Source organism: Heteronotia binoei, chromosome 11 (assembly GCF_032191835.1).
Source record: "Heteronotia binoei isolate CCM8104 ecotype False Entrance Well chromosome 11, APGP_CSIRO_Hbin_v1, whole genome shotgun sequence".
Classification (NCBI taxonomy): Eukaryota; Metazoa; Chordata; class Lepidosauria; order Squamata; family Gekkonidae; genus Heteronotia; species Heteronotia binoei.
The window spans coordinates 11008372-11035349 of record NC_083233.1 but is presented as its reverse complement, the minus strand read 5'-3'; the positions used below and the strand labels follow the sequence as shown (position 1 = coordinate 11035349).

At 49.5% G+C, this 26978-nt stretch overlaps 1 protein-coding gene across 1 annotated transcript; it reads left to right on the top strand.

Moving 5' to 3' along the window:
• The first annotated feature begins 24098 nt into the window (after positions 1 to 24098).
• On the top strand, positions 24099 to 25194 carry SERTM2 (serine rich and transmembrane domain containing 2). Its single transcript, XM_060249560.1, has one exon. It carries the CDS (start codon positions 24508 to 24510, stop codon positions 24784 to 24786), a length of 279 nt encoding a protein of 92 aa, XP_060105543.1. The 5' UTR covers positions 24099 to 24507; the 3' UTR covers positions 24787 to 25194.
• Positions 25195 to 26978: the final 1784 nt, after the last annotated feature.

Genomic DNA, 26978 nt, shown 5'->3' with positions numbered 1-26978 from the left:
GAAGTGGCTCACAGTGTATGAACTGCACTCAGCTTGTGCTGCGGGTTCAAATCCAACTGTCTCGCGTGCAGGAAGCCGACAGCTGGTTTGTTTTTATTCCATCCTTCTTCCAAGGAGCTGTAGCAGAAGTGCGTGGTTCTGCTTGCCCTGAAAGACTGCCTGCTCTCTTATGACCTTGCCCAGCTCCTGCAGTCCTCTTCAGAGGTCCTGCTTCAGGTGTCCCCCCCCCCCCTTCTGACATTAGGCGAGTGGCCGTGGCGGGCTGGGTCTGAAAATACTGGTTGCCAGGAGACAAGGGGGCTCAGCCACCACTATGAGGCTGTCCTTTAATTTTTATAAGAAATAAATACAATAGCCAAAAAATACATTAGTGGAAAAAAGGTACAATTAAAACTTTTGCAAAACAAATTGTATTAATTTTTTTCATTAAAATAGTAATACAACGTAAATTTTAGTTGCATTACAGTAATAATATTGGAACTTCTATTATAGGGCGTTTTCGCACTGACCTTTCGCCGGAGCGACATCCCTCTTCACCGCGCAGCGCCTGCGCGGATTTCGCACTAATTGCTCCGCAGAACCCGGAAGAGCCGCAAAGTCCCGCGGCTTTTGCGTCGCAAATGTAAACCGCCAAAAACCAGTTTACATTTGCGACGCAAAAGCCACGGGACTTTGTGGCTCTTCCGGGTTCTGCGGAGCAATTAGTGCGAAATCCGCACAGACGCTGCGCGGTGAAGAGGGACGTCGCTCCGGCGAAAGGTCAGTGCGAAAACGCCCTATAATAGAAGTTCCAATATTATTACCATGGGACTTTGCGGCTCTTCCGGGTTCTGCGGAGCAATTAGTGCGAAATCCGCACAGACGCTGCGCGGTGAAGAGGGATGTCGCTCTGGCGTAAGGTCAGTGCGAAAACGCCCATATTTTCAAGCTACTAAAAGGTCATTAACATTTTTGCCTAATGTTTAAGGGAGCCCACTTGCCATTGGGCAAGCTGACACCCAGGCCAGTCTGCCACTGACGGGTGGCCTTCTCAGTCGTGGCCCCCAAGCTCTGGAACTCTCTCCCCAAGGAGATTTGTCTGTTCCCCCCTGTTGCCATCATCCGCAAGCAGATAAAGTCTCTTGGTTTCACTTGGCATTCCCTAAATGACCTCTCCTTCCTATGTTGTAAATTGCTGGTTTTTATGTTTTAAATGTATTTCAACTCTTAAAATTGTTCTAATGGTGTGTGTTTGAGGGGAATGATTTTAACTGTTCAAAAAAGGGACTTGAGTTGGTTCGAATGATTAGAGAGCCAGTTTGGTGTGGTGGTTAAGTGTGCGGACTCTTATCTGGGAGAACCGGGTTTGATTCCCCACTCCTCCACTTGCAACTGCTGGCACGGCCTTGGGTCAGCCATAGCTCTGGCAGAGGTTGTCCTTGAAAGGGCAGCTGCTGGGAGAGCCCTCTCCAGCCCCACCCACCTCACAGGGTGTCTGTTGTGGGGGAGGAAGGGAAAGGAGATTGTGAGCCGCTCTGAGGGTGGGATATAAATCCAACATCATCTTCTTCTAAATTGGCCCTCAGAAAGGCAGGAGACAAATTTTGTAAATAAGAACCCCAACAATAACAACTAGACTTTTTAGCAGAATCTGCACTGGGGGAGACGCGACAGCTCATAGCCCCCACCAGACATGATGCTTGGTCATGTGATCCCCATCCCTGTTTAAAATAAAAAAGAAAGATGAAAGCAGCTATACCGGCTGCAATCCACCACTTGGCCTTGTCCGCAATCCTCAATTCAAACAGCCACTGAGTAGGTTTGAGTTAGGGTTGCCAAGTCCAATTCAAGAAATATCTGGGGACTTTGGGGGTGGAGCCAGGAGACTTTGGGGGTGGAGCCAGGAGACATTAGGGGCGGAGCCAGGAGCGAGGGTGTGACAAGCATAACTGAACTCCTGGCTCCACCCCCAAAGTCTCCTGGCTCCACCCCCAAAGTCCCCAGATATTTGAATTGGACTTGGCACCCCTAGCTCGGAGCCCAGCCCAGACGCCCCCTCCTCCCCGCGGGAGCCGCCGAAGGGAAGGAAGCAGCGCAAGCGATGCCGAGCCTTCCCGGGCCTCTCACCAGCTCGAAGAGGTTGGCGACGCGCCCTGCCGCCTCTTGCTGGGGCTTCCTCCGCCTGCCGCTCGCTCCAGACCGCGCCTGCCCAGACCGCGCCGGGAGCTGCTGCTGCTCCTCCTCTTCTTCCTCCTCCTCGGTCTCCGGCAGCGCCTGCCTGCGCAGCTCCCCCCCGCAACCGCCTCAAGGCCCGTCGCGACATCCCCAGGCCGCGGACCTGAAGCCAAGCCAGAAGAGGACACCGCGGACCGGAAGCCAAGCCGGAAGAGGACCCGAAGGAGACAACTGGTTCTCCTTCACCGAGGGAGCAAGGCCAAAAGCAGCCAGAGGGCGGTCAGCCCAGGACAAACGTCGCTGGAGCGTGGCCCCTGCCTCTCACCGGGCCACACTCCTTGGCGCCGTTTCCCCCCTCCCCCTGCTTCCGTTTTTTTGGGGAGCGGGGGAAGAGGTTGGAATTTCTGGGGTCCCCCGCCAGGGCGGGAGGGTTGGGAAGCCTAGTTTGAGTATTGTTTCAGTCTTTTATAAGAGACCATGAAGACAATTTGATTAAAATGTGGGCAAATGTTGATTTAAATGCACTGAATGGACAAAAAGACAAGAGGATGAATCGGCTATGAATTCTTCTGTTGGTGGACACAGGCCTAAGTCCTGGACGAATAAATGTGTCTGCAAAGGACTGAGGCACAGAGGCAGGCCTATACATGGTTCAGGAGCAGACATCCACGAATCAAACAATGTTGACTCCTGCTAACAGCTGGCAAATAACTCAGTACTCTCCACTCTCAGTGTGGCTCAGGTGAGGAAGGCCCACATTCCCTATTGCTCCAGCAGAGTGGAAAGCAGACTGGGCATCTCGGGATGTCCAACCAGCTCGCCAGTTACAGCGGCTGCCGGTAGATTCAGATGGGCAGCCATGTTGGTCTGAAGCAGCAGAACAAAGTTTGAGTCCAGTGGTACCTTTAAGACCCACTGGGTTTCATTCAAGGTATAAATAAGCTTTTGTGTGCATGCACCCTCCCTTAGATACAATGAAATGGGATTTAACAGCCAATATATATAGGCAGAGGGGAAAGGAAAGGTCCCATGCAAGCAAGCACCAGTCGTTTCCGACTCTGGGGTGACGTTGCTTTCACGTTTTCATGGCAGACTTTTTACAGAGTGGTTTGCCATTGCCTTCCCCGGTCATCTACACTTTCCCCCCAGCAAGCTGGGGACTCAATTTACCGACCTCGGAAGGATGGAAGGCTGAGTCAACCTCCAGCCAGCTACCTGGAAACCCAGAGGGTGGGCAGCAAATTAGCCTGCAACATCAATCACTAGTCTCAGACTTTGTTCTAGTGGATGCAGAATCCTTCCTGCTCTCCGGTCACCCTCCTTCCCAGTTCATCCAGTGATGTCAACAAGAGCTCTGGGGAGGGGAATTACGCATCGTGACAGATTTGCATCGGAAAGGCCACATGTATTAGCTGGCACTGTTTGTTCCCTGTGAAATCTGTAGGCTTTGGCTTTCGAGCCTCTGAAATCCTTCCAGCCCCTGAGCTACACCTCGTGATTGCATGAAGAGGGTTTCTTGGGGGAGCCCCGGACTGTGGCCACAGAATATGCTGCTTGGTGTGCTTTTAAGGAGTGCTTCCATTGCCACCACTGAGACTTTGCCTCGTGGTCCTTTGCCCTGACCTGGGTGACCCCAGCTAGCCCCATCTCATCAGATCTCAGAAGCTGAGCAATGCAGAGGCAGTCAACAGCAAACCATCTCTGAACATCTCTTGCTTTGAAAACCCTGCAGGGCGGCTGTGACTTGAAAGCACTTTCCATCATCGGTTTAGAGAAGCGTAGCCTGTCATGTGAAGGAGGCATCCTGCACTGTTGATGCTGCAGCTCATGGTGGTTTTCTGAGACACATGAACCCCTGTGTGTCTGGCAGGTCCAGGTGCTTCTTGTAAGGTCTAAAGCAGGGGTGGCCAAACTTGCTTGACGTAAGAGCCACATAGAATAAACGGTAGATGTTTGAGAGCCACAAGGGAGGGAGGGAATACATAGGGAGGTGGAGGTGGAAAGAAAGCAACTTCAAATGCATTCTCCAAGCCGCCAGCCAATGGGGCAGTAGGGGCTTCGAGAACCACACAATATGTGTGAACGAGCCACATGTGGTTCCTGAGCCACAGTTTGGCCACCCCTGGCCTAAAGCAAAGCTGTGTTCCCCAATTGATAATGTCAACTAAAATGTTTGATCTTTCAAATGTCAATTTTTGGTGTCAGGAGCCAGGATGAAATCACACACACTAAATAATCCACTTTCAACGCACTTTCGAACTGGATTTTACTGTGTGGACTGGCAAAATCCAGTTGGAAAGTGCACTGAAAGTGCATTATTTAGTGTGAGTGATCACAGCCCCAGTGTAGTGTAGAGGTTACAACGTTGGTCTAAGAGAGGGGAGACCCAGATTTAAATCCATGCTCAACTGCGACACTTTAGGCCAATCACTCTGGACAGAATCTATAGAATTACATAGACAGAATCATAGCTGCCCTTGTGCATTTTTACTGTTACCCTTTGTGGTTCCGTCCCTTGCTTTTCTTTGGCTTTGCAGCTAAGAACTCTTTGAGTATCAGGGACCCATTTCACCACATCTCAGGCCCCCGGTCACGATCCGTGCTGGGCATGCGGAAGAAGAGACCCTCCTGAGCTGTGTCTGTGGGGATCCAAGAGGCCCAAACAGGCTCCTTGATAGGGTGGCCAGCTCTGGATTGGGAAACACCTGGGGATTTGGGGGGTGAAGTCTGAGGAGGGAGGGGTTTGGGAAACAGAGGGACTCCAATGGAGCATAATCGTGAGGGGAGGGTCAGTGGCTCAGTGGTAGAGCATCTGCTTGGGAAGCAGAAGGTCCCAGGTTCAATCCCTGGCATCTCCAAAAAAGGGTCCGGGCAAATAGGTGTGAAAAACCTCAGCTTGAGACCCTGGAGAGCTGCTGCCCGTCTGAGAAGACAATACTGACTTTGATGGACCAAAGGTCTGATTCAGTATAAGGCAGCTTCATATGAATAGTCCATATGAATATGAATAATGTCATAAAGCAGGCGTGTCAAGCTCAATTCTTATGAGGGCCGAATCTGACATAAAGGACACCTTGTCAGGCCAGGCCATGTGTGTCTGTCATAAAATGTATTGTCGTGTGTGTGGCACACCAAGAGGCGTGGCGGGGGGGGGGGGGAGGAGATCTTTATTCTTCTTCTTCAGCTCCGGGCAGGCTGCAGATGGAGGACAGAAGCCCTCAGCCTCTCGGGCACTCTGAGAGGGGTGTGTGTGCGGGGGGGGGGGGGGGGAGTCAGTTGCTGGCAGGCCAGATCCAAGCCCTGCAGATGCCGGGTGTCCTGTGGGCCGCCAGTTTGACACCCCTGCTGTACAGCTCATCTTCCAAAGCTTCCACATCCATCTGAACTGACCTCCGTCACCCAGAGAGCAGCTGTGCGCCCAGGAGATGACCAGGCACCACCTGGAGGTTGGCTACCCTGTGCTTCATGTTTGGCTTCCAGGGGGTTCATTACAAGGACTCTTTTTTCAGAGGATCTTAGGTCAGATTCTTTGGGCCTTATTGCTTCTTTCCTGTTTTATTTTTAAGCTGTTGCCACATTAGAGGTTTTATTGGGTTATTTCTGTGTCGGAAGCTCCATCGGTATATTGTTAAGTTTTATCTGCTTGGTTTTTATTGCTGTGTTTTGCTGGTTCTAAAGGGGTCTTAAAACTTTATGGCTTTTTAGGCGGCTCGTAGTTTTTGCAGCCTTATGCCCGTTTCAGTTTTGTTATTATTAATGCTTCAGTTTTGAAGGGCCCCGAGTATTTCATAGAAAGGTGTGGTCTGAATGAAGTAAACAAATCCATCTCAGGAATGCCAACTGGTTCCTAACAGACGGGGAAAGATCAGCATGCCGTGTACGACTCTCTGGGCACATCTGTTCCCCACTGAACATCTCAAAAGCCTCGAGTCTCCATTCTGAGAAGCCTGAAAGAACAGAAATCTTTTCTTCTGCCTCTAAAAAAAAGCTTGACGTGCTTTCTGGGAGAGGACTTTTGAGAGCATCGCTGCCCAAGCCATGTCTGCAAAAGATGGCATGCATAGGGCCAAAATGCGCAATATGAATTCCGCAAGTCAGGACAGGGGCTAAGAACATAAGAAGAGTCCTACTGGTGTATCCAGTATAGCATCCTTCTTGTCTCACACAGTGGTCAACCAGTTCACCTAGAGGTCCAACAACAGGGCATAGCCGCTGAGGCTTTCGATGGAACACAAGAGGGACCCTGCTGGATCAGACCAGGGAGATTCCATTTAGTCCAGCATCCTGTCTCACACAGTGGCCACCCAGTTCCTCTGGACAACCAACAACCAGCGGCGGACTGGGTCTGAAAATATTGGTTGCCAGGAGACAAAGGGGGCCCAACAACAACTATTGGGCTGTCATTTAATTTTTATAAGAAATAAATAACATTTTCAAAAAAAACACATAAGTGGGAAAAAGGTGCAATTAAAACTTTTGCGAAATAAATGTATATATATTTAGTAATTACAATGTACAGATATTGTACATTTTACTGGCAGTATGCAGTAGATATTAAATGTAGATATTTAATATCTACTGTACATTTTAGTTGCATTACAGTAATAATATTGGGACTTCTATTATATTTTCAAGCTACTAAAAGGACATTAACATTTTTAACGTATTGCCTAATGTTTAAGGGGTCCCCACTTCATCAGGGGCCTACTCACCATTGGGCAAGCTGACACCCTGGCTAGTCTGCCACTGCCAACAGAGCATAGAGGCTGAGGCCTTCTGCTTATGGTGGCTCCTGGCTCCGGGATTTAGGTTTACTAGAATCATAGAATCAGAGTTGGAAGGGACCTCTAGGATTATCTAGTCCAACCCCTGCACAATGCAGGAAACTCACAAACACCTCCCCCTAAATTCACAGGGTCTTCATTGCTGTCAGATGGCCATCCAGCCTCTGTTTAAAAACCTTCCAGGAAGGAGAGCCCACCACCTCCCAAGGAAGCCTGTTCCACTGAGGAATGGCTCTAACGGTCAGGAAGTTCTTCCTAATGTTGAGCCGGAAACTCTTTTGATTTAATTTCAACCCATTGGTTCCAAGCCACAGAAAACAATTCCACCCCATCCTCTAGATGACAACCCTTCAAGTACTTGAAGATGGTGATTATATCACCTCTCAGCCGCCTCCTCTCCAGGCTAAACATGCCCAGCTCCTTCATTTTTTCCTCATAGGACTTGGTCTCCAGACCCCTCACCATCTTCGTCGCCCTCCTCTGGACCCGTTCCAGCTTGTCTATATCCTTCTTAAAATGGGGTGCCCAAAACTGAACACAATACTTCAGGTGAGGTCTTACCAGAGCACAGCAAAGCAATACCATCACATCACGTGATCTGGACACTATACTTCTGTTGATACAACCCAAAATTGCATTGCCTTTTTAGCCACCGCATCACACTGTTGACTCATGTTCAGCGTATGATCCACTAAGACCCCTAGATCCTTTTCGCACATACTACTGGTAAGTCTCCCCCATCCTATAACCGTGCATTGGATTTTTCCTACCTAAATGCAGGACTTTATATTTATCTCTGCTAAAATTCATTTTATTGATTTTAAATCAATAAAAGTTTTCCAGCCTGTCAAGGTCATCCTGTATCTTGTTTCTGTCTTCTTCTGTGTTTGCAACCCCTCCCAATTTAGTATCATCTGCAAATGTAATACATTCCCTCTATTCCTTCATCCAAATAATTGATAAAGATGTTGAACAAAACAGATCCCAGGACAGATCCTTGAGGCACTCCACTTGTCACTCTTCTCCAAGAGGATGAGAAACCATTCACAAGAACTCTTTGGGTGCAATCTGTCAACCAGTTACAGATCCACCTAACGATAACAGGATCCAAACCACATTTTATCAACTTGTCAACAAGGATAGTATGAGGAACCTTATCAAAAGCCTTACTGAAATCAAGACAAACGATGTCTATAGCATTCCCCTGATCCAGCAAGGTAGTCACTTTCTCAAAAAGAGATCAGGTTAGTCTGACATGACTTGTTCTTGAGAAAACCATGTTGGCTCTTAGTAATCACATCCATTCTTTCTAAATGTTCCAGGACCGACTGTTTGATGATTTATTCTAAAACTTTTCCAGGTATAGATGTCAAGCTGACGGGTCAGTAGTTACCCAGATCGTCTTTTCTCCCCTTCTTGAAGATGGGGACAACTGCCTCTGAACGTGGAGGTTCTCCTCAGTCACCAGGGCTAGTAGTCACTGACTACCTCATGGTTATTCGAGGGGCCTCTCCTTTGAAAAGGCTCTCTGAGTGCAAGGGGCACAAGGAAGGGAAGGCCTTGTTTGGTGTAGTGGTTAAGTGTGTGGACTCTTATCTGGGAGAACCGGGTTTGATTCCCCACTCCTCCACTTGCACCTGCTGGAATGGCCTTGGGTCAGCCATAGCCCTGGCAGAGGTTGTCCTTGAAAGGGCAGCTGCTGTGAGAGCCCTCTCAGCCCCACCCACCTCACAGGGTGTCTGTTGTGGGGCAGGAAGGTAGAGGAGATTGTGAGCCGCTCTGAGACTCTTCGGAGTGGAGGGCGGGATATAAATCCAATATCTTCATCTACCTCACAGGGTGTCTGTTGTGGGGGAGGAAGGTAAAGGAGATTGTGAGCCGCTCTGAGACTCTTCGGAGTGGAGGGCGGGATATAAATCCAATATCTTCATCTACCTCACAGGGTGTCAGTTGTGGGGGAGGAAGGGAAAGGAGAGTGTGAGCCGCTCTGAGACTCTTTGGAGTGGAGGGCGGGATATAAATCCGGTATCTTCATCTACCTCACAGGGTGTCCGTTGTGGGGGGAGGAAAAGAAAGGAGATTGTAGGCCGCTCTGAGACTCTTTGGAGTGGAGGGCGGGATATAAATCCAATATCTTCATCTACCTCACAGGGTGTCAGTTGTGGGGGAGGAAGGGAAAGGAGATTGTGAGCCGCTCTGAGACTCTTCGGAGTGGAGGGCGGGATATAAATCCAATATCTTCTTGTTGTTTTGGGCTTCCCTCCCACTACAATTTTGCTGCTGGAAATGACATGGGGGTGTGTGTCTGTTTTTTGCCCCATCTTCTAGCTCTCCTTGATCCTAATCTGGTTCTCTAACCACTACACCACACTGTGATACCTTCCCCTTCCTCCCCCACAAAAGACACCTTGTGAGGTGGGTGGGGCTGGAGAGGGCTCTCACAGCAGTGATACAGTGGAGGTGAGCCGCGGCCGCACAGCGTGGAGTGGGCCAATAGAGCCGGCCCGGTGTAGCGTCAGACTCGGGTCTGCGAAACCCAGGTTTGAATCCTCCTCCTGGCCCGGGCCTTTGCTGGGTGGCCTTGGGCCAGTCACGCACTCTGAGCCTGGCCTACCCCACGGGGCTGCCTGTCAAGGGGGAGAAGAGGCAAGAGCAGAGGGCCACGCCGACAGCTTCCATTCCCACCCACCCCCTGGGAAGGCAGGAACAACCATGTTCCCTTCCTCTCCTCACAACAGACACCCTGTGAAGTAGGTGGGGCTGAGAGAGCGCTGAAAGAGGTCAACCAGCTGGCTTTACATGGAAGAGTGGCGACTCAAGCCCAGTTCTCCTGCTTAGTCTGCTTCTCTTACCTACTATACCAAACTGGCTCTCAGAGGGAATTCCATCATTTTGGTGCCATGACAGAGAAGGCCCTTTCTGACCACCTGTCTAGCTTCAGATGACAGAAGCACCTGAAGGAGAGCCGGTTTGGTGTAGTGGTTAAGTGTGCCGACTCTTATCTGGGAGAACCGGGTTTGATTCCCCACTCCTCCACTTGCAGCTGCTGGAATGGCCTTGGGTCAGCCAGAGCTCTCTTATCTGCGAGAACCGGGTTTGATTCCCCACTCCTCCACTTGCAGCTCCTGGAATGGCCTTGGGTCAGCCAGAGCTCTCTTATCTGGGAGAACCGGGTTTGGTTCCCCACTCCTCCACTTGCAGCTGCTGGAATGGCCTTGGGTCAGCCAGAGCTCTCTTATGTGGGAGAACCGGGTTTGATTCCCCACTTCTCCACTTGCAGCTGCTGGAATGGCCTTGGGTCAGCCATAGCTCTCATAGGAGTTGTCCTTGAAAGGGCAGCTGCTGAGAGAGTCCTCTCCAGCCCCACCCACCTCACAGGGTGTCTGTTGTGGGGGAGGAAGGGAAAGGAGATTGTGAGCCGCTCTGAGACTCTGTCCTTGAAAGGTCAGCTGCTATGAGAGCCCTCTCAGCCCCACCCACCTCACAGGGTGTCTGTTGTGGGGGAGGAAGGGAAAGGAGATTGTAGGCCGCTCTGAGACTCTGTCCTTGAAAGGGCAGCTGCTGTGAGAGCCCTCTCAGCCCCACCCACCTCACAGGGTGTCTGTTGTGGGGGAGGAAGGTAAAGGAGATTGTAGGCTGCTCTGAGACTCTGTCCTTGAAAGGGCAGCTGCTGTGAGAGCCCTCTCAGCCCCACCCACCTCACAGGGTGTCTGTTGTGGGGGAGGAAGGTAAAGGAGATTGTAGGCTGCTCTGAGACTCTGTCCTTGAAAGGGCAGCTGCTGTGAGAGCCCTCTCAGCCCCACCCACCTCACAGGTTGCCTGTTGTGGGGGAGGAAGGGAAAGGAGATGGTGAGCCGCTCTGAGACTCTGTCCTTGAAAGGGCAGCTGCTGTGAGAGCCCTCTCAGCCCCACCCACCTCACAGGGTGTCTGTTGTGGGGGAGGAAGGGAAAGGAGATTGTGAGCCGCTCTGAGACTCTGTCCTTGAAAGGGCAGCTGCTGTGAGAGCCCTCTCAGCCCCACCCACCTCACAGGTTGCCTGTTGTGGGGGAGGAAGGGAAAGGAGATTGTGAGCCGCTCTGAGACTCTGTCCTTGAAAGGGCAGCTGCTGTGAGAGCCCTCTCAGCCCCACCCACCTCACAGGTTGCCTGTTGCGGGGGAGGAAGGGAAAGGAGATGGTGAGCCGCTCTGAGATCTAGAGTCTAGGGCGGCATATAAATCCAACATCATCTTCTTCTTTTGAAGCGGGACCCCTGAAGGGGTTAAAAGCCGAGGCGAAGCTTTGCAGGCCGCCTCGCTCCTCCTCTCCCCTGGGGCGAAGCAGGGCCGGGGGTGGGGGGAGCCCGCCCAGCTGCTCTGCTGCCGCCGCCCGCTGCCGCCTCGGTGGCCGGCCCAGCCCCAGCCCGCGCTCCGCCCGCCCGCCCCGCGCCCCAGCTTCTCCCTCCTGCCTGGCTGCCGCAATGCCCCAGCCGCCGGCGGGCTCCTTCCCGGGGAGGCGGCAGCGGGCAGGGCGCTGAGGCTGGAGAGAAGCAGCAGCAGCAGCAGCTCGCCCGGCGGGTCCCAAGCGCGGGCAGCCCAGCGGCGGCGGCGGCTTCTCGGACTCCCCTCGCCCAGCCAGGAGCCCGGAGGAGGAAGGAGGGCTGCAGGCAGGTAATGCAGAACCCGCGGGGGCTGCTGGAGGAAACGCCGCCGTGGCCGCAGAGCGGGCGCTTCGGAGAGCAAGCGGCTCCCCTGGGGTTTCCCAAGGGGGGTTACTAGGAAAGGGCCCGGCGTCCCCGGGCTGGGGACCGCAGCAGCTGCACAAACTCCGCCGGCGCCGGCGCTGCTGAACGGAAGCCCCCCTCCCCCCCAGTCACCTCCTGCCTCGGTCGCAAGAGCCTCCCGCCCCTCGCCCCCAAAGGGTCCCTTTCCAGCTTCGGGAACGGGGGCACCGACCATATGGCCCGGGCCTGAGTTAGCGGCTCTTGCAAACGCGCCGGGAAAGTCGAGGGAGCTTTGCAAAAGATGCGCCCAGACCCACTTGTGGCCACCAGAAGGCTGTTTACTGCAGTTGCCTGGCTGGCGGGGAGTTTTGTAACCGGGCTCTGGCGACTGCATTCCCTTCGCCTTTCTTACCTGGGAAAGCTCCGGGCCGGTTAGACTATTAGGGAGACTTGCAAAGGTCTGGAACTCTTTCAATACTGCTGCCTGTAAAGAAAGCCAGAGACATTGGGTGACTTGGTACGGTAGTGTTTGTTCTTTAATTCAGATCCCGGGGTTGAGGATTGTAGCATTTAGTATTTCGCAGTATTTCCTGTGAGGAGCAGAGCTCTGGAACTTCTGGATTTTATTGTGCTCTTTCTTTCTCCCCCCCCCCCCTACTTACATCTGGGCTCCCTTGTTCAAACCCTCTGTGAGAATTTTGCTGGACTCTTACGATTTGACAAACTTTCTAATCCCCCCCCCCACAAAATTGGGGAAATAACCAAAAAAATATGAAGCAGATGGAAATCTTCCTCGTGCCACATAGGAGAAAGCAATTTCAAAAGTATGATGGGAGTAAGGCTTGATTTATTTATTTATTTATTTGTATCCCGCCCTTCCCACAAGTGGCTCAGGGCGGCTTCCAGAAATTAATCAAACATACAATTAAGCAATATAAATATATAAGCAATTAAACATTTAAAACAGTTAAAACCTTAAAAACCAGTAAACGTTCCAATTACATATAGAGCAGACGTCAAGCAAGCTACATTGAGTTCTCATCTTAGCTAGGTGTAGGCTAGCCGGAAGAGGGTCGTCTCACAGGCCCTGCGGAACTGAACCAGGTCCCGCAGGGCCCTCACCTCTTCCGGCAGCTGATTCCACCATGTAGGGGCCATAACGGAGAAGGCCCTTTCTCTGGTGGATTTCAAGCGGGCTTCTTTTGGCCCAGGGATAGTGAGGAGGTTTTGTGTTCCCGACCTCAGTGCTCTCTGGGGAACATGTGGGGAGAGACGGTCCTTCAGGTAGGCAGGTCCCAGGCCATATAGGGCTTTAAAGGTAATAACCAGCACCTTGTACCGGACTCGGTATATCACTGGAAGCCAGTGCAGAGTCCGAAAACCCGGCCGAATGTGTCCCCACTTTGGGAGACCCAATAACAGCCGGGCCGCAGCATTCTGCACCAGCTGCAATTTCCGAGTTCGGGACAGGGGCAGCCCCATGTAGAGGGCATTGCAGTAGTCCAACCTCGAGGTGACCGTGGCATGGATCACTGTTGCTAGGTCGTCGCGCTCCAGGAAGGGGGCCAGCTGCCTTGCCCGCCTATGATGGCAGTTATAATTCAAGGAGCATTTTAAGGTAGACGCTGAGCTGATGTAATTAGTACACCTTCGGGTGATGTCAGGGGTGCGTGGCATGTGCCAATGAGTTCTGCTAATGAGTTGTGCTAATGAGCTCTGGCACCTCTTCTTTCATGAAACGACCCCTGATTATTTCTGTCGAGGGAGGGGCACGACCTGCATCTTTGCAGTTTAATTCAGAACCAAACCACGAACCAGTGTTAACCAAGAGGTTGGTTCATGAACCAACCTGATTCGTAGCGGTTTGTGACCCCTGCATTCTGCGACCTGTCATGTTCACAAGGAGCAAAAAGAAGGGGTTCTCCCCCGCCCCAACAGGAGCAAGGAACAGAAAGCAGGGGTGTTACATGGTTCAGAGCTTGCTTTCTGCTCCCTACTGCCCAGTTTTATCATCTTCTGATGGGGTCTTTCCCTTCTTCCCCAAATAAAATGTATTCTGAAACCACACATCCCCCGAAAGCTGCCAAAAGACAACCAGACTTTTAAAAGACCTTGCAAGGTCTTTGCAAGATGCTCTGTCTTGAAAATAGAAGTCTGCACACAGGGAAGGAGTTCTGAACATATATAAGTGACCATACTCTTTATTTATTTATTTTATACCCCACCCTTCCCCCCAGGGGGCACTCAAAGAGGCTCCCATCATTCTCCTCTCGTCTGTTTTATCCTCACGACAACCCTGTGAGGAAGGTGCAGCTGAGAGTGTGTGGCTGGTCCAAGGGGTCACCCAGCAGGCTTCCATGGCATGAGTAGGGATTTGAATCCAGGTCTCCCAGATCTTAGTCTAACGCGGAACATTGGGCCTGTGCGCTGAGGAAATGGCAGGTCCAGCCGGGGACCTTGCTGCTTTAGCTGGAACATGGCTGCCCCTGTGGTATGCAAACCCCAAGTTTCCTAACCGTTAAAGGATGAAAACTTTTAAAGAAAGATATTGGAAACAGCTGATGAGGCAAACAGTGGGCTGGACAAGCCACAGAGCAATGTTGAACTGGGTGCTGCAAAGCCGCTGTGGCCTACACATCGTTTTGATTCTGTTTGAAAACACACAAACGTGCATTCCCATTTCCTGGCGGCTGGCGGAACCAAGAATTCTGTCTCTCACCACAAAATCTGGGGTCACTTTGTCTCAGTAATCACAAGCTTCTGACTGTGTGTTAATTGTTGCAGATTAGACACACAGTGCCAGGTCTTGGAACCACTTTCAATAATGACTCTCCATGGGTGCAGGATAAGTGTTTATTGTAAGATAGCACGAGTGACATTGTTCAATGCCGTGTCAGAACTGGGATGCAACTGCAGGTGTGCTAGATATATACGTTCGTTGTGGCCGTTACAGATGTGCCTTTTGTGTTAGGCGCAAGATTAATTCAAAATAGGGTTGTCAAGTCCAATTCAAGAAATATCTGGGGACTTTGGGGGTGGAGCCAGGAGACTTTGGGGTTGGAGCCAAGATCAAGGCTGTGACAAGCATAATTGAACTCCAAAGGGAGTTCTGCCCATCACATTTAAAGGGATGGCACACCTTTTCAATTCCTTCCTTCCATAGGAAATAATGAAGGATAGGGGCACCTTCTTTGGGGGCTCATAGAATTGAACCCCCTGGTCCAATCTTTTTGAAACTTGGGGTGTATTTTGGGGAGAGTCACTAGATGCTATACTGAAAATTCGGTGCCTCTACCCCAAAAAACAGCCCCCCCAGATACCTGCGGATCAATTCTCCGTGATTTTCTATGAGAATAAATCTCCATAGGGAATAATAGAGTTCCCAGCAGACATTTCCCTCCCCTCCCCCCGCTTTCTGACAACCCTGAAGCGGGGGGAGGGCCTCCAAACCGGGGGATCCCCTTGCCCCATCTGGGGATTGGCAACCCTAATTCAAAAGCAAAAAGTCCACACAAAATAATTACATTTGCTTCTCACACTAGGAAGCAGCGTATGAAATCACCACGTGATAACATACGGGAGTAACCTTGAAGGCTAGGCTGGGAAGGAGTGAAGGGGCCTCTCTTGTGGAGTGCTTAAGTTTTGATTTCTTCTAGACAAAGCAAGCATACATAATAACAAATGGCAAGGGATCTTGACACAAAGGATCATTAATTCCCTTTATCACACAGACAAATAGTGGCAATTCGTTTTTTACATTATACCGAGTACAGCAACGGGAATTTACCTTTGGGATCTTTGCATGGCCCGGAGGCTGACCCCGAATGGAACCTGATCCTACTTGGAGGTCTTTCTCCTTGGGGCTGGTCGGGGTTGTTCCGAGCTTCTCAGATTCGGCTGCGGAAGGGCCTCTTCTGTGGTGAAGCCCCCACCCCAAACCTGGCATACTTTCATCTCCAGGTGGAGGCAGGGAATTCCCTGGCTTGGAGGTCCTCCCCCCACTTCAGGGTTATCAGAAAGCAGGTGGAGGGGTTGAATGTCCACTGGGCACTCCATGATGCCCTATGGAGGCAGTGGGAATCTTGGGTTGGGGGGCTGCTTTTGAGGTACAGGCACCAAATTTTCAGCATAGCATCTGGTGCCTCTCCTCAACCCTCCCTCAAGTTTCAAAAAGATTGGACCGGGGGTTCAATTCAGTGGCCTCCAAAACTAGATGCCCCTCCATTTAAATGAGATGGCCAGAACTCCCTTTGGAGTTCAATTGTGCTTATCACTGTCAAGCATGCGGGTTCAATGACGAGTCAAAGTTGATACAAAGACTACGTTTATTGATAGACCAATACTTTGGTATAACAAGTTCTTGAGAAGAATGAAACTGATACATTGATACATCCCATTCCAAGGGATGGGGCTGCGGGGTAGCATTCACACATAAACTATCATAAATGTCTAGGTTCCCATACCGTTATCAGGACTTCGTCCTTGCTTTCTCCAGATGGCCTATACTCCCTTCACGGGATGCCTGAGAAGGTGCTGATTACTTGGTTTCAGTTCTCAGTACTTCTAATTACTAGCCATAAAGCGGGACAAGGGGGAAGGGAAAGAATAATAAGGCAACAAGGTTGAGCCCTCCATGACACTTTCCAGACCAGGCTTAAACAGGACCCTAAAACAATCAATTAACAATGGGATTTTACCATGCTTGACAATCACAACCTGGCTCCTGGCTCCACCTCCAAAGTCCCCAGATGTCTCCTGAGTCAGACCTGGCAGCCCTGTTCAGGTGCTAGGTTGCCCTCGGAGCTCCCATCCCTGGCCAGAGGGGGACCGGGCAGCCCTAGACTGTCTTTATGCTCATGATGAAGTTTTTCTTGCTTTGTGTCCACTTTATTTTCAGCGGAGTTTTTCATGAGTTTCATTTCTTGCTGGGCTTTGGGCCTTAAAAAAATTATTTGGGGCCTTTTTCTTTTTTTCTTTTTCAAAGGGAAAGTGGAATATAAGCATCAAGTAAGTGACCAACTTCTGCCACCCCCCACAAACACACTGTTGAAAAACCACCACCAACGTGACGAAAAGCCACTTGTCTGACTGTTAAGTGTTGGACACGCCCACATTAGGGTGTGTGGCTACATCAGGGGGTGTGGCCTAATAGGCAAAGGAGTTCCTGCTTCCTGAGTTGTTGAATCGACTCAGCTGGGCTCTTGCAGCCAAAACAAAGATGGTCCAGCTGGACCTAAATCCGAACTAGGCTGAAAAGGTTTCGTTTAGGGGCTAGTTCTTAAACAATTTAGGGGGAGGTATTTGTGGGTTTCCTGCATTGTGCAGGGGGTTGGACTAGATAACCCTGGAGGTCCATTCCAAGTCTACGATTCTAATTGCAAAGGGGGCAAATTTAAAGAATGCAGCCTAGATTTGAAAGAAGGCTTAAAGGCAGAGGTATTCTGCTGACTTGTGCTGACCTGCTAAAAGCAACATAACCTCATAAGAAGAGCTCTTCCTCTGTCAGGGAGAATTAGGCTCTTGAGATAGTGTGTGTGTGTGTGCGTTGAGTGCCATCAAGTCACTTCTGATTGACGGTGACCCTATGAATTAACATTCTCCAAAATATCCTCTCCTTGACAGTCTTGCTCAGGTCTTTCAAGTCGGGAGCCCATCCATCTCACGTTGGGTCTCCTTTCCCTGCTGCCTTCACCTTTTCCAGGGACTCTGGTCTTCTCATAACATGACCAAAGTTTGACCATTTTAGCTTCTAGGGAGAGTTCTGGCCTGATTTGATATAAAGAGGTCTGAGAGGCATCAGGTTATATACACTGGGAGATTATACCCATTTTTCACAACGTTCACCCAGTTGTCTCTGATAGCACAGAACAGTTGCCTCTCTGGCTATGCAGTTGGAGACGGAATCCTTAAGGAACAGAAAGATGGGTCTGCAGAGGGCGTTTGGACCACAGCGTGTCTTGCCTACCTGGGATGAAGGTGGCAGATGCTATCCCGGTCATATGTGTGCAGGAGGGAATCACCCTGGCACTCACGGGCATCAGCAATGTCGGGAAATGTAGTCATGAAGTCCTGGAAGGAAATTTTTTATTGCTAGGCAAGAGGTTAGTATCCAGGACCTTCTAAGTAGCATGTTCAAGAAAGGCTGGTCATTCCACAGGTGAGGCCAGCTAGATAGGCAATTAGGTGTCTCCAGGCATAGATGAGATGGTACCACTGGGAGGAAGGGTTTAGATACACCAATGGTGTGTTGCTGTTGTTTATACTTACAAAGCATCTGCGGGGGGGGGGGAGTGGGAAAGCAGAGATGCCAGCCAATGGCCAACCATTGCTGTCCTCAACCCGAAGCCTGGTGGAACATTCCTACCTTACAGGCCCTGTAGAATTGCATAAGGACCCAACAGAACAATGTTTTTGCATTTGAGGTTTACCTCCCTCATTATATTCTATCCTGTCCACTCTGCAATGCCCCCAGAATTAAATTTCTGTCTGGAGCACTAACCTTCTTAAAAACACGTTCAGAAACTGAAAAGATTATATTTCTGCTATCTGACAATGATGCTCCTGTGTCCTATAAAGCAGGGGTTCCCAACCCCCAGGCCGTGGACCAGTACCGGGCTGCAAGTTGTGTAATTATTTCATTATATATTACAATGTAGTAAAGACAATAATAAGACAGCATTGGATTTATATCCTGCCCTCCACTCTGAATTTCAGAGTCTGAGGGGCTCACAATCTCCTTTACCTTCCTCCCCCACAACAGACACCCTGTGAGGTGGGTGGGGCTGGAGAGGGCTCTCACAGCAGCTGCCCTTTCAAGGACAACCTCTGCCAGGGCTATGGCTGACCCAAGGCCATTCCAGCAAGTGCAAGTGGAGGAGTGGGGAAGCAAACCCGGTTCCCCCAGATAAGAGTCTGCACACTTAACTACCACACCAAACTAATAGAAATAAAGTGCACAATTGTATCATCCCGAAACCATCGCGCCCCCCCCCCCTCTGGTCCCTGGAAAAATTGTCTTCCACAAAACCAGTCCCTGGTGCCAAAAAGGCTGGGAACCACTGCTATAGAATCTCTTTGTTTGTCCTTGCAACTAAGAAGATAAGAGCAAGAGTAATTTCAAATGCTGTAACTTTTTGAGCTTGGCCTTTCTGGGGAACTTTTAAGGTGTTAATTTGAAGCTTTGTTGTTCGGGTTCTGTTTTGTTTTGTAACGGCCAATGGCTATAAGTTTTTGACTGTTTTTGATAAGTTTTTGACAATAAAGTTTTGACTGACTGACTGGCATAAGGTCCTGCAGGACCTTGATGTCATTTGGCAGAGAGTTCCACCAAGCTGGGGCCAGCACCAAGAAGGCCCTGGCTGAAGATAGCTGGACCTCCCTTGGGCCAGGAATCACCAGAGAGTCTTCCAGGGACATACCAGAGGAAATGGTCCTGGGGATACATTGGTCCCAGACTCCTCATGGCTTTGAAGGTCAAAACCAAAAATCTCAAATCTGACTTGGTACTCCACCAGGAGCAATTGTAGCTGGTGCAACACTGGTTGCGTATGTGCTGTCTGTGGCATGCCTGTCAGGATTTGGGTGGCCCCATTCTGGGCTCCCTTTGAAGTGCTGGGGAACCAGGCTGCTGGTCTTAACAAAGAAGTCGTCACAGAACAGCTTTTAAACTGACTTCTGGGGGGAAGCTTGGTTCATCCGCCTTTTGGCATTATTTGAGAGGGCAAGGATGACCTGGAAGACAAGTACTGTGACTTCCATAGTCAGTGAGATTTGATAAACTGGCAGCAGTTGTCTCTCATAAGCAGGAACAGTTGCAGAGAGCGGAGTTGGAGCACCTGGGCTCTGTTTCCGTTCAGTTGGTTGTGTTTTCACTCCCGAGTCCTTTCTTCTGCAGCTGTTTCATCTAATAAAGATGGGGCTGGTGTCTAATCCCCAAAGGCTAATAACATTATATGAATAAAGGACATAATTTCTGGAAATTAGGTAGTGTTAACTGGGAGTTCAAGTATAATAATCAATTACAAATGAAGCGCTCCAATTAATGAGCCTCTACCGGGCACTTAAAAATAAATGGGAAAGTTTAGAAGGGTGGAGATAATTTAAAAGATGCAGCATAGCGGCTGACCTCTTTCACCTCTGGCTTGAGCATATCCCCATATCCCTAGGGGGTAGTGATGCTGTTATAGAGCTCCACACACCCACACCCACGCAGACAATGGCTGTCTTGTTGTCTTCTAGGTTGGAGGATGTTTTTTGAAGACGATGAACATTCCTACAGCTCACAGAAGATTATGAGAAATTCTACACAGAAGCCTCCTCCCAAGCAGGGCCTTTTTTGAGCAGGCTTGGCATCAGGAGGTGTGGCCTAATATGCAAATGAGTTCCTGCCGGGCCTTTTCTTTTCAAATGTCCTGGGAATCTGTCAGAATTAATATCGATATTGGCGGGAGGGGGGGAGGATGAAACCACCCCAGTTGTTGGGGCAGAGGAAGAAGTAATGGTTGGTGCTGGATGGACAAGGAAAGGAGCAGGGAAATCTCTTGCCCCGGTTTCCAATCCAGAGTCCTTCTTCAGCCCATACCATGAGCTGTACTATGGCTGGAGTCACTGACCCCTGTGACCTTGAAGGACCTTCATTTTTCATTGCAGAGGTTTGCTATTATCTGTATGCCAATTTGCTGCTATGCACACATCTGACCAAATGCATGGTCCCAATCTTAGCTATATTTATTGCTCAGTTATCCTGACATTAATTAGCCCCTCTTATATGTAACATTGGAAGAAATCTGTTTCAGTGTATCTGAAAGGGTGTGCATCAACAAATGCTAAATCTCTTAGTTCTCGCTTATACCTGTAAGAACATAAGAGAAGCCATGTTGGATCAGGCCAATGGCCCATCCGGTCCAACACTCTGTGTCACACAGTGGCCCCCCCCCAAATTACCGTATATAGTTTTAATCCAACTGCTCAGCAATTTCATCGAATGCCCGCGAGTTCTTGTATTGTGAGAAAGGGAGAAAAGTCCTTTCTCTACTTTCTCCATCCCATGCCTAATCTTGTAAACCTCTATAATGTCACCCCACAGTCGATGTTTCTCCAAGCTAAAGAGCCCCAAGCGTTTTAACCTTTCTTCATAGGGAAAGTGTTCCAATCCTTTAATCATTCTAATTGCTCTTGTCTACACTTTTTCCAATGCTATAATATCCTTTTTGAGGTGCGGTGACCAGAATTGTACACAGTATTCCAAATGAGACTGCACCATTGATTTATACAGGGGCATTATGATAATGGCTGATTTGTTTTCAATTCCATTCCTAATAATTCCCAGCATGGCGTTGGCCTTTTTTATTGCAATTGCACACTGTCTTGACATTTTCAGTGAGTTATCTACCACAACCCCAAGATCTCTCTCTTGGTCAGTCTCTGCCAGTTCACAACCCATCAACTTGTATTTGTAGCTGGGATTCTTGGCCCCAATGTGCATTACTTTGCACTTGGCCACATTGAACCTCATCTGCCACGTTGACGCCCACTCACCCAGCCTCAACAGATCCCTTTGGAGTACCTCACAATCCTCTCTGGTTCTCACCACTCTGAACGATTTAGTATTATCTGCAAACTTTGCCACTTCACTGCTTACTCCCAACTCCAAAACTGAACTTTGTTGATCGTGGAGGTGCCGCTGAACCCAAACTTGGTTCTCACATCTCTTTGTTAACTCCTGTATTTGTACGCTAATTTACTGCTGTTCACAGTTCTTACTAACCACTTTAATCCAATCTCAGCTATACTTATTGCCCAGCTGCTTATGCATCTTAAGTCTAACTAGCCCTTCCTGACGGCGGGAACAAACAGAATTATAAGGGAAGGAGACTGAGACATGATAGCGCTCGGCCCCCTTCCAGTCTGCGTCCCATCCCGATGGTGGCAGGCTAGAGGGGTCAGGTTGAATTACTCGCATCTGTCATTGGTGTTATGTAATGCCAGGTCCATAAATAATAAGGCCTCAATCCTTCGGGAGTTCTTGCTTGAGCAGGACGTGGACCTGGCGTGTGTGACTGAGACCTGGGTGCGAGATGGGGAGACTGTAGCTCTCTCCCAGGTGGCTCTCCCAGGATACTCAGTCTTTCACCAATCACGGACTAGCAGGTGGGGGGGAGGGGTGTCTGTAATCATATGAGAGGCTTACTCCTTCTGGGCTCTCCTGGCCCCAGAGATTAATGGCATTGAATGTGCCAGTCTGGCATGGGACGTTGGGGAGGGGTTGGCGATCTGGCTGGTGTACCGTCCGCCTAATGCACCAGCCGGCACCTTACTGTCCCTGATGGAGGCCGTAACAGGCTGGGCATTGGAGTACCCAAGGCTTTTGATCCTGGGTGACTTCAATGTCCATGCCGGTGACGCGACCTCCAGTCAGGCGATGGACCTAGTGTCATCCATGGCGACACTGGGACTCTCCCAACTTGTTACAACGCCCACTCACCAGGTGGGGCACATGCTAGATTTGATCTTTGCGGCGGGAGTTTTAGTGGACGGTACTACTGCCGAAGCAGTGCCGTGGTTGGACCACTATACCCTCAAGGCTCGAGTGGATGTCCCACTCCAAGCCCGTTCAGGCGGTGAGCATATTTTAGCTTGCCTGCAGAGCCAGATGGACCTGGAATGGTTCCAAATGGCTCTATGGGATTCCTGGCCCCCTGGCGATTCCCTGGATGACCTGACGGAGTCTTGGTATGACAGACTCTCCAGAGCCATCGATGAGATCGCACCTCGGCGTCCTCTGCGCCCTCGCTCTAAGCTAGCACCATGGTATAACCTGGAGTTGTGGCAGATGAAACAAGGACTCAGACGGCTAGAGAGGCAATGGTGGCGTACTCGAGATGAAGCGACTAGAACATCTTATAGAGAGTTTATGAGGTCCTATGAGATGGCAGTCAAAGCCACAAAGAAAACTTACTTTGCGGCCAAGATTGCGTCTGCAATTTTGTGTCCAGCACAATTGTTTAACACATTTCGGACCCTTACAACACTGCCACAAGGCAGGCCAAATTCTAAGGAATTGGAGATTGGCTGTGAGGCTTTTGCGAACTTTTTTGCAGATAAGATCTCGTTGCTGGATGGCTTAGGCTGAGTAGATTGAAGCTTAACCCAGCAAAGACAGAGGTCCTTTGTTTAAGTCATGGTTGTCCGGGAAGGGAAATTCCCCCTACCGGCCATTGATGGTGCGCCACTGGCAATGGCACACAAGGTCAAGAGCTTGGGGGTACTACTGGAGCCTGCCTTGACAATGGAGGCCCAGATAGCAGCCACTGCTAAATCTGCATTTTTCCATCTTAGGTGGGCAAGGCAGTTGGTCCCCTTCCTGGAGCGACCTGGCAACAGTGATCCATACAACGGTCACCTCGAGGCTGGATTACTGTAATGCCCTCTACATGGGGCTGCCCTTGTGCCGAACCCGGAAGTTGCAGCTAGTGCAGAACGCGGCCGCCCAGCTGTTATTGGGGCTTCCCAGGTGGGAGCACATTCAGCCGGGATTACGGGAACTGCACTTGCTGCCAATAGTATACCAGGTTTGTTACAAGGTGCTGGTTATTACCTTTAAAGTCCTATATGACCTAGGACCTGCCTACTTTAGGGACCATCTTTCTGCACATGTTCCCCAGAGAGTACTTAGATCGGGATCACAAAACCTATTAGTAATCCCCGGGCTGAAGGAGGCCCGATTGAAATCAACTAGAGACAGGGCCTTCTTAATTGTAGCCCCTTGCTGGTGGAACCAACTGCCAGATGAAGTGAGGGCCTTGCGGAACCTTGTGCAGTTCTGCAAGGCCTGCAAGACTGTCCTCTTCCAGCTGGCATTCAATTGACTAGCACCAGTACTTAAGAGAAGTGGAAGAAGGCCATCGCCATTAGAATAGCACCAACTCAATATGTTTTTTCTATTTTAACTGTTTTAATCATTGTATATCTATTTTATTACCGAATGTGTAATTTTAATACCTATTAATTTAATTGTTTCTGGGATTTTATGCTGTAAGCCGCCCTGAGCCTGCTTCGGCGGGGAGGGCGGGATATAAAATAAATAAAGAAATAAATAAACAAACTAACTAACCCCTCCCCGTCAACTATATGTAATGGTTGAGGACATCTTGTTTTACTGTAACTGAAGAGTGTACCTGCACATGAAAGTGCATAATAAAATGTTATGCACATGAAAGTGCATAATTAAAATAAAATAAATGAATGAGACTTGGCTGGTCTTAAAGGTGCCACTGAACTCAACCTTTGTTCTATAAGCACTTTTTACAGTGGAGCTATGGTTTATGACATTTCCCTCTTCTTCCCCCTTCTTTTTAGGAAGACAATATTATCTACTGATTCTGCTTCTTGTGGCATCCTTTAAAGGTGGGAAGTGGAGATGACCTAACTCTGGTGGCTCTTTGGGTAATCTATGCCAAGTGACTGCTATCATCCTGGGACAGGCCAAAGAATATTACCAGAATCAGCTGACACCAGAAACTGGTCATGGATTCTTGATCTTTTTGGCAGAGCATTCGCTCCAAAAAAGAGAGTGCTGTAGAATATCTGGATCTTCCTGAAAACAATGGAAATACTTTCCACCCACAAAGTATCCGAGAGAAATACCTTGAAAGCCCAAGGGGAATGTTCATTCGATTGGCTCCTCCAATCAGCTGTGTAAAGAAATGGTTCATGCAGTGAGAACTGCTTTACCATGCAAGGGGGGAATCTGAAAGTCAGGCAGAATCTGTCTGCGCATGAATTGATGCCTAGGAATCCTCAGTCGAAGAAGGCTCAACTCGTTGACGAGCATCTAGAGAAAATGGATGAAAGTTAACCTGCATGAGAAATGACTGAGGCCGATTTCAAATTCCGTGGAAATCTTACTGGCCGCGCCCACCCTCCCACTTTGGCGACAGCGACAGACACGACGGCAGATAAGTATGCCAACTTGTACATGTACGTGGGGCTCTTTCTGACTCTCCTGGCCATCCTTCTCATCCTGCTGTTCACCATGCTCCTGCGCCTGAAACACGTCATCTCCCCCATCACAACGTCGCCAGAGAGCACAGAGAACGTCCAGCAGTTCACAGATGTAGAAATGCACAGCAGGATCCCCAGCGCTTAGAGGGTTCGAATCAGCCGCCTGCAACAAAGATGCCAGCCAGGGGGGGATGTGGGAATGGAAGATGCTGTTTGGAATTCTGGACCAAAACATGGATGAATCTGGATTTCTGGACCAAAATGTGGGTGGATGGTTTGACCTGCCTGGGAAATGACAATCAAATATCCCGCACATTTGGACAGCTCCAAGGAGCTGCAAGTAGCACGTGGGGTGGTATTTGGTTACGATCCTCCTATGTTAATAAGGCACATAAACCCAGGAGGCCACATTCTGGTCCATTTGGCCCAGTGCTGTCTATTCAAAATGGCAGCAGCTTGCTGGGATTTCAGCCAGATGGATAAAACTATGCAAGGTCTACATCAAACCAGTTTCTTTCCAGGAGAAAATGGGAAATAAATGCAGTAAATAAAAGCAAGTGGGACTTTCTTTCGAGGAGTTAAAGAATCCTAATGACAACATTAATTACAAGGAGATGTTTAGGAAGGTTTAACTGGTTGCCAAACTTTGCCTGGCTCCAGGGCCCAAAACGTAAAGCAAATGAGCTAAATAGTGGATTGTTTTTTAAACGTCATTTATCGGTCTGAGGACAACTTGTACCTATGCAGAAACACCAACAAGTTTAGAAGTCACGTGCTGTTCATCCCCATGGAAGTAAGTTCTAAATGCTTTGTTTCCCCACAGGTATGCAAACTCCAGTTTTCCTAAGAATATGTTTGCTTACAAAGTGAGCACAGTTATCCCAATCCAGCCTTCTGTTCTGGGTGTGGGAACTCAGATGCATCTAACAAGCTTCCCTATCTAGAACAGTGACCCCTTTCGCAAAGAGCCAGTCTTCCTAGGCACGGCTTGGCTTCTTTGCTTTTCTTGAATGGGGACTGCTGAAGGCATATGGTAGAGATCGACATGTGTATTGTTGGAGCTGCAGTCAGGTCTTTTGGACGCAGATCAATCAAATCACTGAAGTTTGGACAACCTCTAAGAAAATTTAAAGTGTGGCAAAAGGGGAATCATTATTTCCTAGAAACCGGAGGATGCAGCAGGGGCTCAAACTGCATTTCAGGTTCTGTTGCAAAAGCTAAGCCTCCGAGGGTTCAGGTGTGAAACAAGGAAATCATCACCACGTACCAGTAGCTAGAGGTTTCCAAGCCAATTTTGGCTTCTATAAAGCAAGTATCTGCCCCTTCCTGTTGTTTTAGTTGCCCCCATGGAGTGGGAGAGCTACTGTTGGCCCAGCTTCAGTGTCACTCCTGACTGTGGAAATTTAACAAGTGAAGCTTGTCCTGTGATTAAGTGAATTAACATTAAAGGAATCATTAGGGTTTGTAGAATCTTTCGGGATCAAGTGCTGTGTTCTACTGGAGAAAGTTTTCCTTCCAGACGTTTCGTTCTCAACTGCGGAGAACATCCTCAGTGGCGTTGCAGCCGGAGCAGGCGCTCAGACCTTCTTGGCTGCAACGCCACTGAGGATGTTCTCCGCAGCTGAGAACGAAACGTCTGGAAGGAAAACTTTCTCCAGTAGAACACGGCACTTGATCCCGAAAGATTCTACAAACCCTAATGATGTTACCAGCCGTGAAAACCTGAAATCTTTGATTAAAGGAATCATTCTTCATCTGCTAAATTTCTGAAGCTGTTGAAAACATTTCAGCAGAAGCAGGGGCTAAAAGGCATCAATCCTACCTTGAAGCCATATGTTGGTCTCATCTGAAGTGTGACAGTAAATGCACCCATTTGTAAGGAACGGTCTAAAGACTTCTCTGCAGGCTACAACATGGGCAGCCCCCACGCCCTAACAATAATCTTTCTGTCTTTGAATGACTGCAAAGGTAGATGAATAGGACAAGACAGTAAAGCCACCAAAGTGGGTGTCAATGTGTAGGGGTTTCTGGGGATGACAGTGCAATGTGTAGGGGTTTCTGGGGATGACAGATAGCCTTATATTTTTATATTCCCAGAAAATCTTCCCTCCACCTTTGTAGAAGTCCATCAGTGGCTACTAGCCACAAGGTACAGGCAGGACATTCTGTCTGGGGCAGTGATGCTCTGTGTTCTTGGTGCTGGGGGGCGGGGCAAGAGTGGGAGGGCTTCTGGAATTCTGGCCCTGCTGATGGACCTCCTGACGGCCCCTGGGTTTTGGCCCCTGTGTGACACAGAGTGTTGGACTGAATGGGCCATTGGCTTGATATAACATGGCT